The sequence below is a fragment of the Limulus polyphemus genome, unplaced genomic scaffold (assembly GCF_000517525.1).
Source record: "Limulus polyphemus unplaced genomic scaffold, Limulus_polyphemus-2.1.2 Scaffold49, whole genome shotgun sequence".
Taxonomy (NCBI): domain Eukaryota; kingdom Metazoa; phylum Arthropoda; class Merostomata; order Xiphosura; family Limulidae; genus Limulus; species Limulus polyphemus.
The window spans coordinates 683,065-698,594 of NW_013665659.1; the positions used below are offsets into that span (position 1 = coordinate 683,065).

Here is a 15,530-nt window from a genome sequence, read left to right on the forward strand (position 1 = left end):
GCTTATATATATATGACTGTGTGTGTGTGTGTGTGTGTGGACCGCAACAATTACAGATAATAACAGTGGCTAGATTCGAGCGAAGAGTACTTTTTTAAAAATTATGTACTTCGGAAGACATGGATCTTCCCTCCAAAATCAAACTTTAATGGTTTAGTGTGCTTCGCATTGTAAAAGACCACTAAAATTATTAACGATTTCATCATGACCTTACAGGTTCCACGAAGTGCACCAGACCTGCGGCGATTGTCCTGTGTTGAGATTTCTTACCGCACTAAAAGAGGAAGTTCCTTAACTCCTGCAATAGAAAAGTATACGCACGTTCAAAATATTTATTCTCTCACCGCTGTTCGTCGAAATAGCCAGCAGCGGCCTTTAGAAAACCTCCATGTTCCTTACATGAAAGACCCAAAGTATAAAAAAACCAAGCGATCTCATTCTATGCAAAGTTCGTCTCGTCTTATTAACTGTGATTCAACAAGCACGTTGCTCTTCCGACAGAGATTCGCAAGTTACCCGTCTGATGTCAGAGCCTTAGAAGATTCCAGATTTTCGAGTTTTGTTGGAGGTGATGGTTGCTATCAAAGGCTACGAAACTTTTCCGTGACGTCTAAAGGAGTGTTAAACCAAGGGGATTCTTTCCGTTCATCTCCTTGTAACTTATCGTCACTTGTATCGCAGGTGCACTCGGGTTTCGAGAACAAGGACAACGTCCTCAATTCTCCAACCATCCTTCACCACTCTTTCATCGGAGAGAGGGACATTCCTGTCACCACCTATACGGTGATAGTAACTGGAAGCTCCGAAGTTGGGAAATCTTTTCTAACTCAACAGTTTACTACGTCTGAGTATATGTGTACATACGACAATATGACCGGTAATTTGTTGCCTTTTTAACTTTCCCTCTTGTCTGTTGCTTTCTCTTTGTACTATTTCTTGTTTCTTATAAGTTTATTACTATTAGGCGCAGTGAATTTATATTGAGCATTTTGAAATATTTCAAGAATCTTATTACAATTAATAACCACCTTACGTTGGACAGTTCATAGCTGTATTATAACTTATAGCTATTTTGGCTTGATAAAGTTCAGTAGTCGAAATTCGTTTGAGACTCTTGTTGTGAAGTAACTTTTTGTATTCAAAAGTCTGAATCATTTCCAAAAGTTTATGTTAGCATCATGATTTTATGTTCAATGTTTTTATCAAACATTTTGTCAGTTACTGCCATTGTTTTTTAAGTAGTTTGAACAATCAAATATTTTTATATTATAGAAAAAACTTGTATAACTCAGCCTTAGCTTTTCATAGAATCCGAAAACCTTGTTGTTTGGATAGCTCCTTAAAATTTTAGTTATTAGTGGTAATGCCTTTTAAGATTACAACAAACGCTTAAATTTAACTGTTGTAAGATAAAATGTGTGTTACGAATGTACAAAATTGATTGTTAGAATGAATATTTGTATTTTTAGTATACATTACTGTTATTGTAATATTTCTATGAAATAGTATTACTTGATTATCGTAAGGATATAATTTATTAACTTCATGTCTCAAAAGTACATGCATACAAGTATCGATTCTAAAATGACACTGTTGCATTTTTAAAGTTGATGAAAATTATATTATTTTCAATGTAACGTTGGAAATTTTGGCATTTAAAACAAAGTTATAGTTTCAACAAGATAAATAAATAGTTTTTCTAGGTTACAGTGTTACAGTTATTTGTTTTAATAGTAAATTAATGTTAGTGTTTATTTTAGCATAATATTTTTTGTCGTGTAAAAATACGATTACCGTCTCCTATAATGGTTAAATCTATGCACCTTTACCTGTTATTAAGCATTCGATGGTCGTCACTTGTCCATTATAGCATAAGTCATATTATAGAAATTATTCTCGATATTCCTTTCTAAAGGTCTTCGTAACCCCCAGTGGCTCAGCGATAACTCTGAAAGCTTATAGCGCTTAAAACGAGTTTCGATAACCGTGGTGGGCACAGTACAGGTATCTTTGTGTTTAACAACAAATAAGCAAGCAAAGAACAGCGTTGTCCTTAACAACGAAATGCATTTACACTCATAACACACATTTGTTGCTAACTTATAAATCCATAGGTGTATGTGAGCAGCTCGAACTTCACCAGAAAAAACAAAGTCACACGACTAAAACCTGCTCAAAATCTAGGCTTTCAAAGGAACAGACGTGTGACAAAAAACCGCGAATGTAGAGTTAACCACAGGCCTTTTATGATATTTGATTTCGTGGACTTTTAAACTGGTAAGAGTAAAAAATACTTTTATTACACATTTTGTCGAAGTAAAAGATAACACAATTGAGATGTTTTACCATCATTAAGATTATTAAGATAAATTCAATGATTTACTGTGTTAAACTTTCTCGAAAACATTATGTTCTTAAAAATTCGCGAGTCTAAATAGATGAAATATACAAAAAATAACTTTAGAACAAGGAATTCAGTGAAAAAGTTTAGAAATAACAAATTAACGTATATGGATAGTTATACAATATAAAGTAATCTATTTGAACATAATTAATCACGATACTTAGTTTTATAGTGAACCATCACTGTATATTTATAATAGCCATATTATATTATAGGCGCACTATTTGTTTGTTTGTAGTTAAGCACAAAGCTAAACAATGGGCTATATGTGCTATGCTCACCACAAGTATCGAAATTTTTAGTGTTATAAGTCCATAGACTTATCATTGAGCAACTGGGGGGAGGGCAGACATATTATAACCATAATTAACTTCAGTTGTAAGGATATTTTATTTGGTTTTATGGTTTACATATTGCCTCTGTAAGCTGACGTTCTTTCATGAATTTGCGTTTCTTTCATATTTTTAAGGATTATGAATAATTGTTGGAAATATATTTTTAGATAACTGTATAACATACGAGAGACATTTAGAACCGTGTCATTTTAAAACCATAAAATGCACATCAATGATGTTAAAGATGTACGTAAACGGGTTCCACGGCCTCCCATTAAGTGCAATGCATTTTCTTCATCGTTCCGTAATCTTAATAGCTTAATAGTATAAGTCATAACACTTTTGAAACATTTGATTTCGTGTTCTTACTTTATTTCTTCAGAAGAAGGAGACAATACTGCAGTAACCGTGGTGCTAAATGAGGAAGAATCCACCTTAGTTTTTACAGAACAAACCCTGGTGGATGATGAGGTAAATTAAATGTTGATGCTGTTGGTAACTTGTGAACTTGCCATATAATTGATAACTTTTTACTGAACACTGCTCTTGTAGCATCTTTGAGAATAACTTCAAATTAAAATTTATAAAAAAAAATTCCCATGATATAACTATAAAACACCGTAACTTGCTTTGAATTTGGTACAATGTGTGAACAATACTTACAGGAATAATGAATAAGTTAATATAGAAACTAAGCATATGAAATGTTGGTATTATTCAAACAGAAAAACTTTGCATTAATTGCAGTTATCTTAAGCCTATAAATCTTTGGAAAAATATTAAAACCTAAAGTGATTCATGATAAAACTTATGAAGCATATCACCAAAATCGAAATAATGATTTAATTGAATTACTTTAAGCTACATATATATATATTTTTAAATTGTACGGTTATGACTATAATTAATTATTTAGAAAGACACATTTTAATATTATTTTACCTACTCTTGAGCTTTTTTATACAGTTGGATGTTATTAATATTAACTTCCGACCAGAGCAAGATACCCACTTAGATGAAAACTAAAAATCAAAATTTAGAGTAATATTTTTATAACCTACAATTCGACCAGTTTCTGATCCACTAAGATCATATTTTGATCAATGTGATTTTACTCATTTTATAGAAAAATGAGAAAGTCTCATTTTGTCACCTTATTTTAGTCAGATTTTGACAAAGTAAAATGTAACGCAGTTTTGAAACAGCGCGAATAATAAAATGTTTCCTGATGTACGGTTCCCAAATATGAAAAGCAAAATAGTTTTCAACGACACTAGAGACTGCTGTAAATATCTAGAAAAAGAATTCAATGTAAATCCTCAATGTTGGTCCTAAGAAAAAAATTAATTGTTTAGCTTAGTATTGAGAAGATATATACTTTAGAAATTATCTTCTGGAAAATATTAATATTAAAAGATCATTGAACTTCATTAGTCATAATTTCATTATTTTATGGATTAAATAGAATAACATTAAATAATATTTCAGATTTATTGCTCACTGTATGTAATCATCATTTATCAAAGGTTTGTTACCTGTTGAAGACAAATCGGTAACAGCTGTTCTACAGTCTTTTACTACAAATATGACCACGTCTTGATATTCGAAATGATGCAATATGTCAATTGTTTAATAAACATTAAGTTCACGAATAAAGATAAAACAGTGTTCAGTATTAAGAGGCTTTCTTTCTTACTGCGTTTAAGGATATCATATATAAGTAAATTAAATACTAAGCCATTAAATCTTTTGATATCAACGAAACTGAATTTTCAAAAATTCAAATAGATTGATATTAATCAACGCGGATATTAGCCATACATAGAAAAAGAACATTATAAATACAAGAAGCGTATTTAAACAACGAAAATCAGTTTTAATTATGTTATACTTAGTACAGAGACACATGTAGAATCTCAAACATGTAATATCTTCACAATTAAAAGAGTAACGTGGGAGTGCGTGGGTGGGAAGCTTTTTTTAAACTCCATTAAAGTATTGAACTATGAAATGTAAGGAAGTACGGAAGGCGTCACCATATGCGAGAGGTGGGTGTAGGTCGTACTATGTACTATACAATGGGCTATGGATATGTCATCTTTCATCTCAGATAGTAATATTTATGTGTTAAGGTTTAGAGTACCGGTATCGTCACTCTGTTGAATTTTAATACTTGCCCCCGATACCCAGGTTTGGAAAGCATCGCTAAATCTGGTGTCTCTTAGTAGATAAGTTGATCGGTTTGTATTTTTAATGATACAATTCATTTCGAAGCGTATTTTGCACTAAAGGTGTTTGGGGATATCACGTGTTTTGAAATAGGTTTAATTCCTTAGGTTTAACCTCGCAGTCATTTAGACGCCCAGCACGGCCATCAGATTCGTTCATAATTCTACGTGCCTAACCTCATACGTAAGTAGTCTATGCAGGTCACAATACTGCCTTTACAGTTTACAAACTTTTTGCATTCGAATACAAAATCCACAACCAAAAAAAAAACCCTCTCGCGCGAAACACGAGTTTCTCCCCTAGTATATACTTAAAGTCATATGTATTGCAGTTAATTGAAATTTCCTATCATAATATACTTGATGGTAGGCATGAGTTTTTAGTGCATTGTTTCTGAAATCAATAACACATGTAGGTCTAAGTAAATCGAGAGGCAATAACAGTCCAATATCTGGTCTAAAGCAAAGGCCCTTGTCAGATTGAAGAACCACATCAGCAGGCTATTAATATGAAACTAGATGTACTTCCGAAAGGTATTCGATAGTGTTTTGTTTCAAGTATAAATAAAACCAAAATTAAGTGTAACAAATATCTTTATATCTTGGTTTTGAAGTTCATATGTCATGATGTGCTGTAGCCTACAGAGTGCATAATTATTCTCGTGATTCATGTCATGCGCACGTTTTACTAACGTCATGACAGTAAGTATAAATTGCAATGTGACATCATTTTAGTGTCTGCTGACTGACCGACAGATAACACACTACTACATAGTGGTGCGAGTGGATAAAACAGGTGATCCCTCCAGGCGGCCTTCGGCCCCCCTTTAGGGAAATTATAATACCACTTTCCGTAGTTTTTTACAGCACCAGATATAATTTCTCATCACAATCAAAATTCAGTCGAGATTCAAGGGGAGGGGAGAACTTACACCCGAAGACCCCCCTCTGAAAACATCTATGATATAAACAATGTATTTATATGTTTAATCGAAGTGATGTTTAACAACATATGTAAAACTGCAATTGAAAGGAATAGAATAATGTTTTGCTCAGATATTGTTGAGTCTTTTCCATTGCGCGATCCACATCTGTTGCAATCAACATTTATCTCAGGTGAGCATAAACAATAAAACTTTTCGAGTGTATAAATTTATAGATATGATGACATTGTTGCTTCTTCTTACAGCCACCATGTACAAGTTACAATGCGAACTGCCATGTGGTCGTCTATTCTACAGCAGATCGCTCCAGTTTTCAAAGTGCCAAATGTTTTCTAGACAAGCTATCAGATTCGGAAGGCGTCACTCAGCCTATCGTTCTAGTAGGAAACAAAACCGACCTGGTCCGTTTGCGCTCAGTCACCACAAATGGTACATATCATTTTAATGAAGTATTTGTGCGAATTTATGTTAGTTTTTAACATCTGTGGACATTTTGTATTTTTATGTTTTGTTATTTTAAAGGATTGTTTGTTTGTAATTAAGCACAAAGCTACACAAGGGGCTAGCTGTGCTCTGCTCACCACGGGTATCGAAACCCGGATTCTAGCGTTGTAAATCCGCAGACATACCGCTGTGCCACTGGGGGGCATTTTGAAGGAACAGCAATAAATAACAACAAGAAGTTTATCATTCTTATATTTACATGAATAACTTTACACCTCTTACAAGTTATTGGATTATTTAGTGCAGATATTATTAACATTAGCTCACAGCATAATCAAGCATTGAAAGTTTCTTTGATTAGTTATTACCTAAAATTTTCAGCATAGTTAACAGTTTAACTTCTTGCATAAAAGGGCAACCTTCTTTAAATGTTGGGCGTTATTCAAGGCTTAGCCTCCCTAGTTGCTCAGCAGTAAATCTGCAGGCTTATGACGCTAAAAATCAGGTTTCGATAACCGTGGTGGGCAGAGCACAGATAGCCCATTTTGTAGCTTTGAGCTTAATAACAAACAAAATTCACAAGATTAAGGATTATTTTTGGAAATGAAGCCATTTTAATTAATCTGTTCACCGAAACGTGTGTATATTTTCTACATATAGAAAGCACAAAAATCTGTGTCCGTCTGTTTGTGCGTTATCTAACAACTTCTATGTCCCTCGGCCATTCAAAACCGAACTTTGTGGTATGCTAGTTTGAAACAAGGGGCGTATTAACGGGGGTTCATAACTCCTTCCACTCCTCATTATTGCTGTTATTGAGCATTTATTATCTTTGACGTAAGTTAACGTTAATTGCATTCATAGATGGCGCCACGTCCTTACACAAAAAAGCTTTATTAAATAATCTGCATTACTACATACACACAGTGTGGGGGAGGGCAAACAAACGTTTTATGTATCTCAGATAATGCAATGAAAAAATGGCCGCCGCTATTGCAGTGATACATAAACTCAGCTGAAGCTTCTACGCTAACAGCCACCTTAAGGCTGATATGAAGACGCGAGTTTTGTGTTATACCAGCTTTCTACTTTGATCCGTAACCTTTCTACTTCGGCCTGTAAGACACTTTTGTGGCCAATGACCGTTTTGTCTATTAATTAATCACGTGAAACACTACGGAAGGACATTAAGAGCTGGGTGTTGAAAGTGGGTAACAGAAAGCATCCCTACCGCCAACTCTTTGGCTGCTCCTGACCCTTTGGTCACCCTGACCATCGCATATTGTATACCATGTTTTAAGCATATACGTCTTGCATTCTGAAAGCTTGCACACAATTTTTAGTGAGGTGATAATGAACACTGTAATAATTATGTGAAAATTAGGATTTTTGTGTTATTTATCATAGCATCTACCCACACATAACCCGGACAAAGGTCGGGTACCTCAGCTTGTACACACAGACATATATATATTGAAATGATTATTTGTAGGTGAGGGAAGAGCGCTAGTAATAAAAATCTGAATGCCACGAATAAGTATTTCTACAATTTTAGTATAGTTAGATTGCTGTTAGTTCTATACAAATACATTAATAATAATTTGTATATTTTGCCACTTAAATACTAGTATTTTTGATGTATAAAGTAATATTATTATTGATATTATTACTAATAATATGTCAGTATACATAATAACATGTAAAATGGATAAATGTACAATTCCATGTTTAAGTAAATATAAATTGTGATGCCTAACAAGGTAATCCTGGATCCACCCTCAATACGTTCGCCTCATAGGCCTACTCAGTACATCCAGTAGGCCTATACAGTGAGCCTAGTAGGCTTAACCTAAGCAAAGCGATTTCAGAGACAATTTTAGTGTGATTTATCGGACTTGGATTGAATTTATCTTATATTGAATTGCAATAAAATAAAGTATATAAATCAAAATGATATAGGTTTCCGGTACCCACTTCTACAAATGTCTTGTAATTCGGAAAGAGAAATTGTACGCTAATACAACAGTTAACAATGCATTGAAGAGTGAATTTTGAAATTTACAAAAACGACTTTTCTTTTATTTTGTTTCCGACCAAATGTTTCATTTTATGCATGTTATTTAACTTTTATGTTTAAAATCATTTATTTATAAATATATTCAGGTACATGCTATAATAGCTTTAGTTACATCAAACCTAAACATATTTTTAAAGTTATTCTGGGTAGTGATAAGCGACTAACAGTATTGTTCGCAACGTTTTTTATATCATGAAATAACGAAATATAACACTAAACTGTCTAAACACAGATACTGACTTGAAACCTCAAATTTTAAATATTCAAGCTTTTATTCTACCATCACTATCCACCTAATTATTACACTAACTTATGCTTAAAATAACAATGTTTTTTCATATTTGTCGCACGACTAATTTAATAATATATTACCATATCTGTATTTTCAACGTGTATTTATATATTTAGGATATTTGTAAACTATTACATTTAAATTAATACTCTAATCTACAACAAAATTCCGATGTAGAATTGACATGTTAGAATTATTTTAGCGTCATTGGACGTGTATATTGAAATGTTTATTATTTTGTTAAGCTAAGTTCAGAATCATATCAATCACTTTAATTAAGTTAGAAGACGGCTTGTATGAGTAACAAAGAAATATTTATTTCAAGTTTAATATAGTAGCAAATGTACAACGTTTCGACAAAGCTTTGTCATCAACAGGTACAAGTAGTTTACACAGATATAGGAATATTTATTCACAGTATGAAACAAAGAGTTCACATGACAGGAAATTGCTTAACAGCTTTCTTTGGACGTAATCTTAATTGAACAAAACAGCCCTACTCTAAACCACCACTTTGGGATGCCAAGATACCTTTACTAAGTTGTTAAGCAATCTCCTATCATGTGATTTCTTTGTTCCATACTCTATTATATTCTTGTGTTTACTTAAACTACTTGTATATGTTGAGGAAACTTTATCGCAGCTTTGTACATTCGTTACTATGTTAAACTTGTAATAAAGTTTTCTTCAGTATTCATTCAAGCGGTCTCCAAACTTTATTATTTAAACTAGCGAACCCATATTTAATGCTTGAACTACTATTTTGCACTTTTTCAGTTTAATTATCCTTGCCGCTATAATGCAAGTTTAATTCCTTTAACAAAGTTACGAACGATAATTAGTAGGCCTAGTTATTTACGTACTCTATACCAAATTTGGGGTCCGCTTTCGGGAAATCCTCGTAAAAGTGTTTTCCCTAAGGGGTTGGGTTAAAAGTTGGGCAGAAACGATTCGTTTGATACCACTTAGAAATTGGTGAGTCCAGCAGTTTAGGAGAAGGAATTTACGGGAAATCCCTGGGTTTTCCGAGCGGTAGGGTGAAATATTTTTCCTTTTTTTGTAAACCTTGGGACCGAGGCAATTCGTTTGATACCAATTAGAAGTCGGGAGACCAGCGGTTTAGGAGAAGTTATGTGACACACAGACACACATTGAATCTTATTGTATAGAAGTGAGTTTCCTGTCATAACATTTGAATCACTTCAAGTTTTAATGGTTTTAATGGTACAATAATTATTTGGCTCAAACAACTACATGTTAGCCAAGATACTACCTGTTGTCGCTACTCTTCCCCCTCCGTAATTCAACTTATCTTAAAAAGCAAAAATTCGGTCGGCTTTCGATCATTGCACTGGGCACAATACAGGTAGACATCGCACAGCTTTGTTCTTAAGAACTAAACGAAACGTCCTTCTCCCCAAGTTGTAGGGTTAGCAAATAAGGAACTAAAATCTTATTATCAAAGTAAACTTTCCTTGCCAACAATTCATACCTGGTATAATCACCCATGAAATAAAGTATAAGTCGAGTCCAGAACTCAAGTATCTTCTGTTTATTTATATATAAACCACGGAGAGTCAAACTGTTTTTTTTCATTTGCACAAGATTAGAAAGTGACATAATGATTGAGTTTATAGAATTAAAATCACTCTTTTGTAAAGTTTATTAAAGCAAGATTATTATATATAAATCACTGACAGCTAAATACTGAGGAAAGTATATAGTTGAAGCATATTTCATATTTACAATATTTAATTCATATTTACAGAAAAAAATCTTGTACGCTTTGTTGTTTTTCAGGTACTACCTAAATTGTTTTGTTTGTTGGATTAATTTCATTGTCACAAAATAACACACATTTATCCTTGTACATAATGATGCTTATTAATTAACAACGATTTTTTCGTCACCAGAGGGCCGAAAGCTAGCAAGGGAATATGGCTGCAAATTCATCGAAACGTCAGCATGTATTAATTACCACTTGGATGAGCTTCTTGTTGGAGTTGTGACTCAGATTAGATTAAAAATTCAACGCGAACAACAAAATCAGAAGAAAAAAACATCAATCAGGCCAGAAAAATCAGAATATAAAAAGAATGACGACTCTTTAAGGTCGAATAATAGAACCCTTTCTCTCAGAAAACTATTGGAAAGATTATTTCGAAAATCACGATCATGTGACAACTTCAACGTGCTCTAAATGAACTGAAGAATTACTGAAGTGTTCACTCATACAAGATTTAATCCATCTATGAAACTTATGTAGTTCGATTTTATTGGAAAATACGAGGACATCAAGAGGAATAAGTAGCCACCGTATTTCCTGAAAACAAGAATAACAAAACAAGCAAACAATAAGCTGTTAAAAAGAGTCCAGTTCGTTAAGCTGACATTGCCCTATTAACGTTGAAACACCGTTATCAGTGTAAGATACATTAGCACACATGTTTCTTTAGAAAAGTTTATGTGTGGCGAAGTGTATATCGTGCCGGACTGTGTATGCAAGAGTCCGTAGCTGTGTTCTTTTAACGGAAAATCACCCCAACATTCTGGGGCTGTGACAGTCAAATGTCATTATTGGATTAAAGTAGTCCAAGAACTGGCAGTGGGTGCTGTTGACTAGTTGCTGCACCTCTCGTCTATCGGTTCACAATCAGGAGCAGCTGGCACTTGTGTAGTAGTTTTATGTAAATATTAGAAACAAACCAACCTCGTTGAAAGGGAAACAAAAAACCTTCTTATATTTCACGAATTCCTGCTCGTTAAAAACATAACCAATTGTCATTATAACTTTAGCAATTAGTTTTTCGTTTCCTTTTCAATGAGGATACAAAAAATGGTGGTTATGTCATGTGGAACATTAATTAGTTGATGTAAGATATGTTGTTATAAGGACTTGCAGAGGTTAAGTATTTAACGATTGTGGTGCTCTCCTAATGTGATTATGGAAAATTCATAGTGGTTTAAAATGAAGAAAAAAGGAATATACAGTTTACGTACACGATGTTTTTGTATACGACTTCAACCTCTTATAATAAAGTTATAAAAAAGTGTATGTTGACTGACTAATAAAATAATAGCAGGATCTTTGTAAAATATGTATTTCATTAACACTATTAATAAATCAGCTCTTTTTCAAGATGCGTGTGTTTTATTAAGAAGGATAGAGTTAAGGTACTTGCCTATATTGCGATTCAAGTTTTATCTGATATTTTAGAGGAACAAACTTAAGAATGTCTTTGTTTAAATATGCAGAAAACTAGAGATGCGTATTACAAAGACAGTTCTTAAAAAAAGAAGTACGTTCCTTTTGCGTAGTATAAAATCAACGCTGTAGGTGTTTTAGGAATATCCCTAAGATACGAAATGTGGTTTAAACACACTCGGCATGTGGAGCCTTATCATTAAAAAAAGTAACGTAAAAACTGTTTCTGTGAAAAATTACTCTGTTAGACGTTTCTACCTGAGCTTTCAAAATATTTAAGATATTGTGCATGTTGAAAAGCTGAGCTGTTATATTTTAATATCTGTATATATATGTTGCCGTTTAAGTTTACAATCATGAAACTTTCAAGTGGGACTTTATATTTATAATCAACCCAATCTACTCCATACTGAGAATGCTAAAAAAAAACAATGATATTATGGAAGTAAGTTAGATTTTCAAAGAAACTTAGAATATTCTCAATTGCATAAGTATTCAACCCCTTTGCTACGAAAACCCTAAATCAGTTTAAGTGCTAAGGATTAGTTTAATAGGCCACAAAATTATTTTAATGATCTCTGTCCGTGTGTAATCAAAGTTGTTTAATTTGACTTCAGAGTAAATGCATCTCTTCAAGCCACAACTCACATAGTGATACGAAAACCAACCATGAAGTCCAAGGAGCTTTCCAAACAAGTGAGGGATAAAGTGGTATAGAAGCACAGATCAGGAGAAGGTTACAAGAAAATTTCAAAGTCTCTGATTATCCCTTTGAGTACGGTGAAGTCCATCATATCACCCAGTCACTACCCAGATCAGGCCGCTCTTTCAAACTAAGCAGCCAGGCAAGCAGGAAACTGGTTAGGGATGCCACTGTGAAGCCAACAGTGACTTTGAAAGATTTGCAAAGTTCCATGTTTAAGATGGGAGTCAGTGTTCATACATCGACAATATCCCGGTCCCTACACAAAGCTGGCCTGTATAGGCAAGTGGCAATAAAAAATGCATTACTGAAAAAGAATCATCTTAAATCTCGTATGAAATTTGCGAATAAATGATATTGCAAACATGTTGCAGAAGGTTTTGTGGTTACACAAAATAAAAATTGATCTTTCTGATCTAAATTCAAAGTCTTACGTCTGGCGCAAGCCTAACACAGCACAACAACCAGTCAACACAATCCCAACTGTCAAACATGATGGTGGCAGCATCATGTTATGGTGATGCTTCTCATCAGCAGGGACTGGGAAGCATCTCAGGATTGAGGCGAAGATGGATGGTGCAAAGTACAGGCAAATCCTATAGGAAAACCTGCTTGAGTCAGCCAAGATTCTAAAACTGAATCGAAAATTCACATTTGAGCAGAACAATGACCAAAAGCACAAGACTAAGATTACACTGGAGTGATTTCAAAAGAAGAAAGTGAATGTTCTGGAGTGGCCCACTCAAAGTCCTAACTTGAATCCAATGGAAAACTTATGGCAAGACTTGAAGATTGCAGTCCATCAACGATCCCTTAATGAATTCCCTTAATATTCTGTACTTGTCTGGATAGAAAGACTATTATAATTATCTTTTCTTTACTTTATACTTTTACATTAAACTCTGTAATACAGGAAGTTTAATATTCATCCATGAGCCACCTTATAGAGTTTAATTGAAATCGTAGTGATATATTATGAAATAAAGTGCATTTGTTTGTTTCAGATATTCATGCAAAGCTACACTAGGATCTCTGCGCAAATACTCATAGCCCCAAAGTATGGAGTGCAATTTTCGGCAACGGGAAGCGAACCATGGACCATTGGATTCATAATTTGGTACGTTAAAAACTAGGCCACACCATGCTCAGAGATAAAGTAAGAACATACAAAACTGATTCATATTAGTATTTCAGAATGGTGGTGGGTATAGGGTAAGCTGGAATGGTGGTGGGTATAGGGTAAACTGGAATGGTGGTAGGTCTATGGTAAATATACATGTCGTACAAAATCTGTATGAATGTAATACTCCAAAAGTTTACTACCATAAAATCATTTCGACCCTTATCCTCAGCTTGGCTTTTATTAGTCTTTTATCTGCAATTAAGAAGTAATCTTTACGTTAACTCTAACTATAGTGCAATATATAACGTTAATGTGCTTGAGACAGACGACTGGCTATTTCTTAATCATTTGGCTATCATTATTACTGTAGAAGGTTTCTACTGTGACTTAAAAATAGTCCACTGGTGTTAACCATACTTAGGTGACAGTAGTACATCCACGTGTTCTGGTTTATTGTTTAGGAAGATGTGAAAACTAATCCTTGCTGTGACTGCCATTTTAATGAAGTGAGAAAGTGGAACTTTCATGTTGTAATTATTGACTGTTTAAAATGATAATAATAATACGAACAATGGCGTATGCGTGAAGTACACAATTCTTATTTGATGTCTAATGTTCTATCTTAAGAATAAGAATATTAATATTTCATGTGATAGAATTTTAAATAAAATTTTTCTATTTTCAATAAAATATATAAGTAATAAATTATGACTTCCGCACAATTATTACGCAATACATGGTCGTTTAGGTCGTTCACACCAAGTTGTTTGGAATGCTAGCAATGTATTGCCATAACACGATATTAAAACAAGCGATGGTGTAATAAGCACCTCATGTCGCAAGCTATTAAATGTTACCAAGCGTAAAGTTATAGATTAATCTAAAAATATATATGAAACCCAATCTGCCACTCTTTTCACAGCTTATACCTGTTTTGGGGAATTTCATCAGCAACCGTGGACGAGGGCAAATCGAAGGATTAAAACTAGGTTTCATACGGAGGTGGAGTATATGTTATACCTGGTGTGTTTTGAATTGTATATTACTTGCCACAATTACCCTACATTTATAAAGGATTTTAAAATATGTAACATTGGTGTTACTAAACAAATTAGTAGCATCAGCATCACTATAAACAGATGCGAAAACAAGCACAGTTATAATAATATTTCACTTTAAATGTTGCATGTTTTATAAACGACTGAACTAATATAATCAAAACATATGTCATGTAAAAATAAAGCCAAATCTAAGGATGTTTCGTTAAATACCTAAACTGTATGTTAAGAGAAATTCACTTATCTGTCAGAATGAAGTAGATAAAATTTTTGGAAGTAAGTAACATGTTAACGTGTAACCTCGAGGAGTTAACTTACAAACAGAGAGTAGTGTAAACATTCAACATGCGCAGAAATCTTTCTATCTATATACTGTTTACACCAGAATAAGAACAGACCACTTTTCGAAAGCGCTGAAACCTATGGATGGTTTTATACGTCTGTTTGTATTAGGTCGTCAAGACATTAGTGTCGCGTTTTGAAACACTTTCATTAACGACCCCCAAAAACGTACATCACGTATAATAGTTAGACGAACCGCCTAAACGCCACGTTAGTGTAGCCTTTATAATGTGTTAAGTTTAGTATACACTAATCCCTTATAGTGATGGCACACGATGAGACACACGTTCGAAATTTAATGCTGTTTGAATACAAGAAGGGAAACAACGCTTCTGTAGCCACAAATAATATGAAAGAAGTTTATGGAAATGTTTT

General features: G+C 33.7%; 1 protein-coding gene across 1 annotated transcript; it reads left to right on the forward strand.

Annotated features, from left to right (window-relative positions):
- The first annotated feature begins 204 nt into the window (after positions 1–204).
- On the forward strand, positions 205–11,443 carry LOC111086698 (GTP-binding protein REM 1-like). The gene is made up of 4 exons (XM_022390577.1): positions 205–877; positions 3,122–3,210; positions 6,157–6,340; positions 10,638–11,443. The coding sequence occupies exons 1-4, from the start codon at positions 205–207 to the stop codon at positions 10,922–10,924; spliced, it is 1,233 nt and encodes a 410-aa protein (XP_022246285.1). The 3' UTR covers positions 10,925–11,443.
- The last annotated feature ends 4,087 nt before the right edge of the window (positions 11,444–15,530 follow it).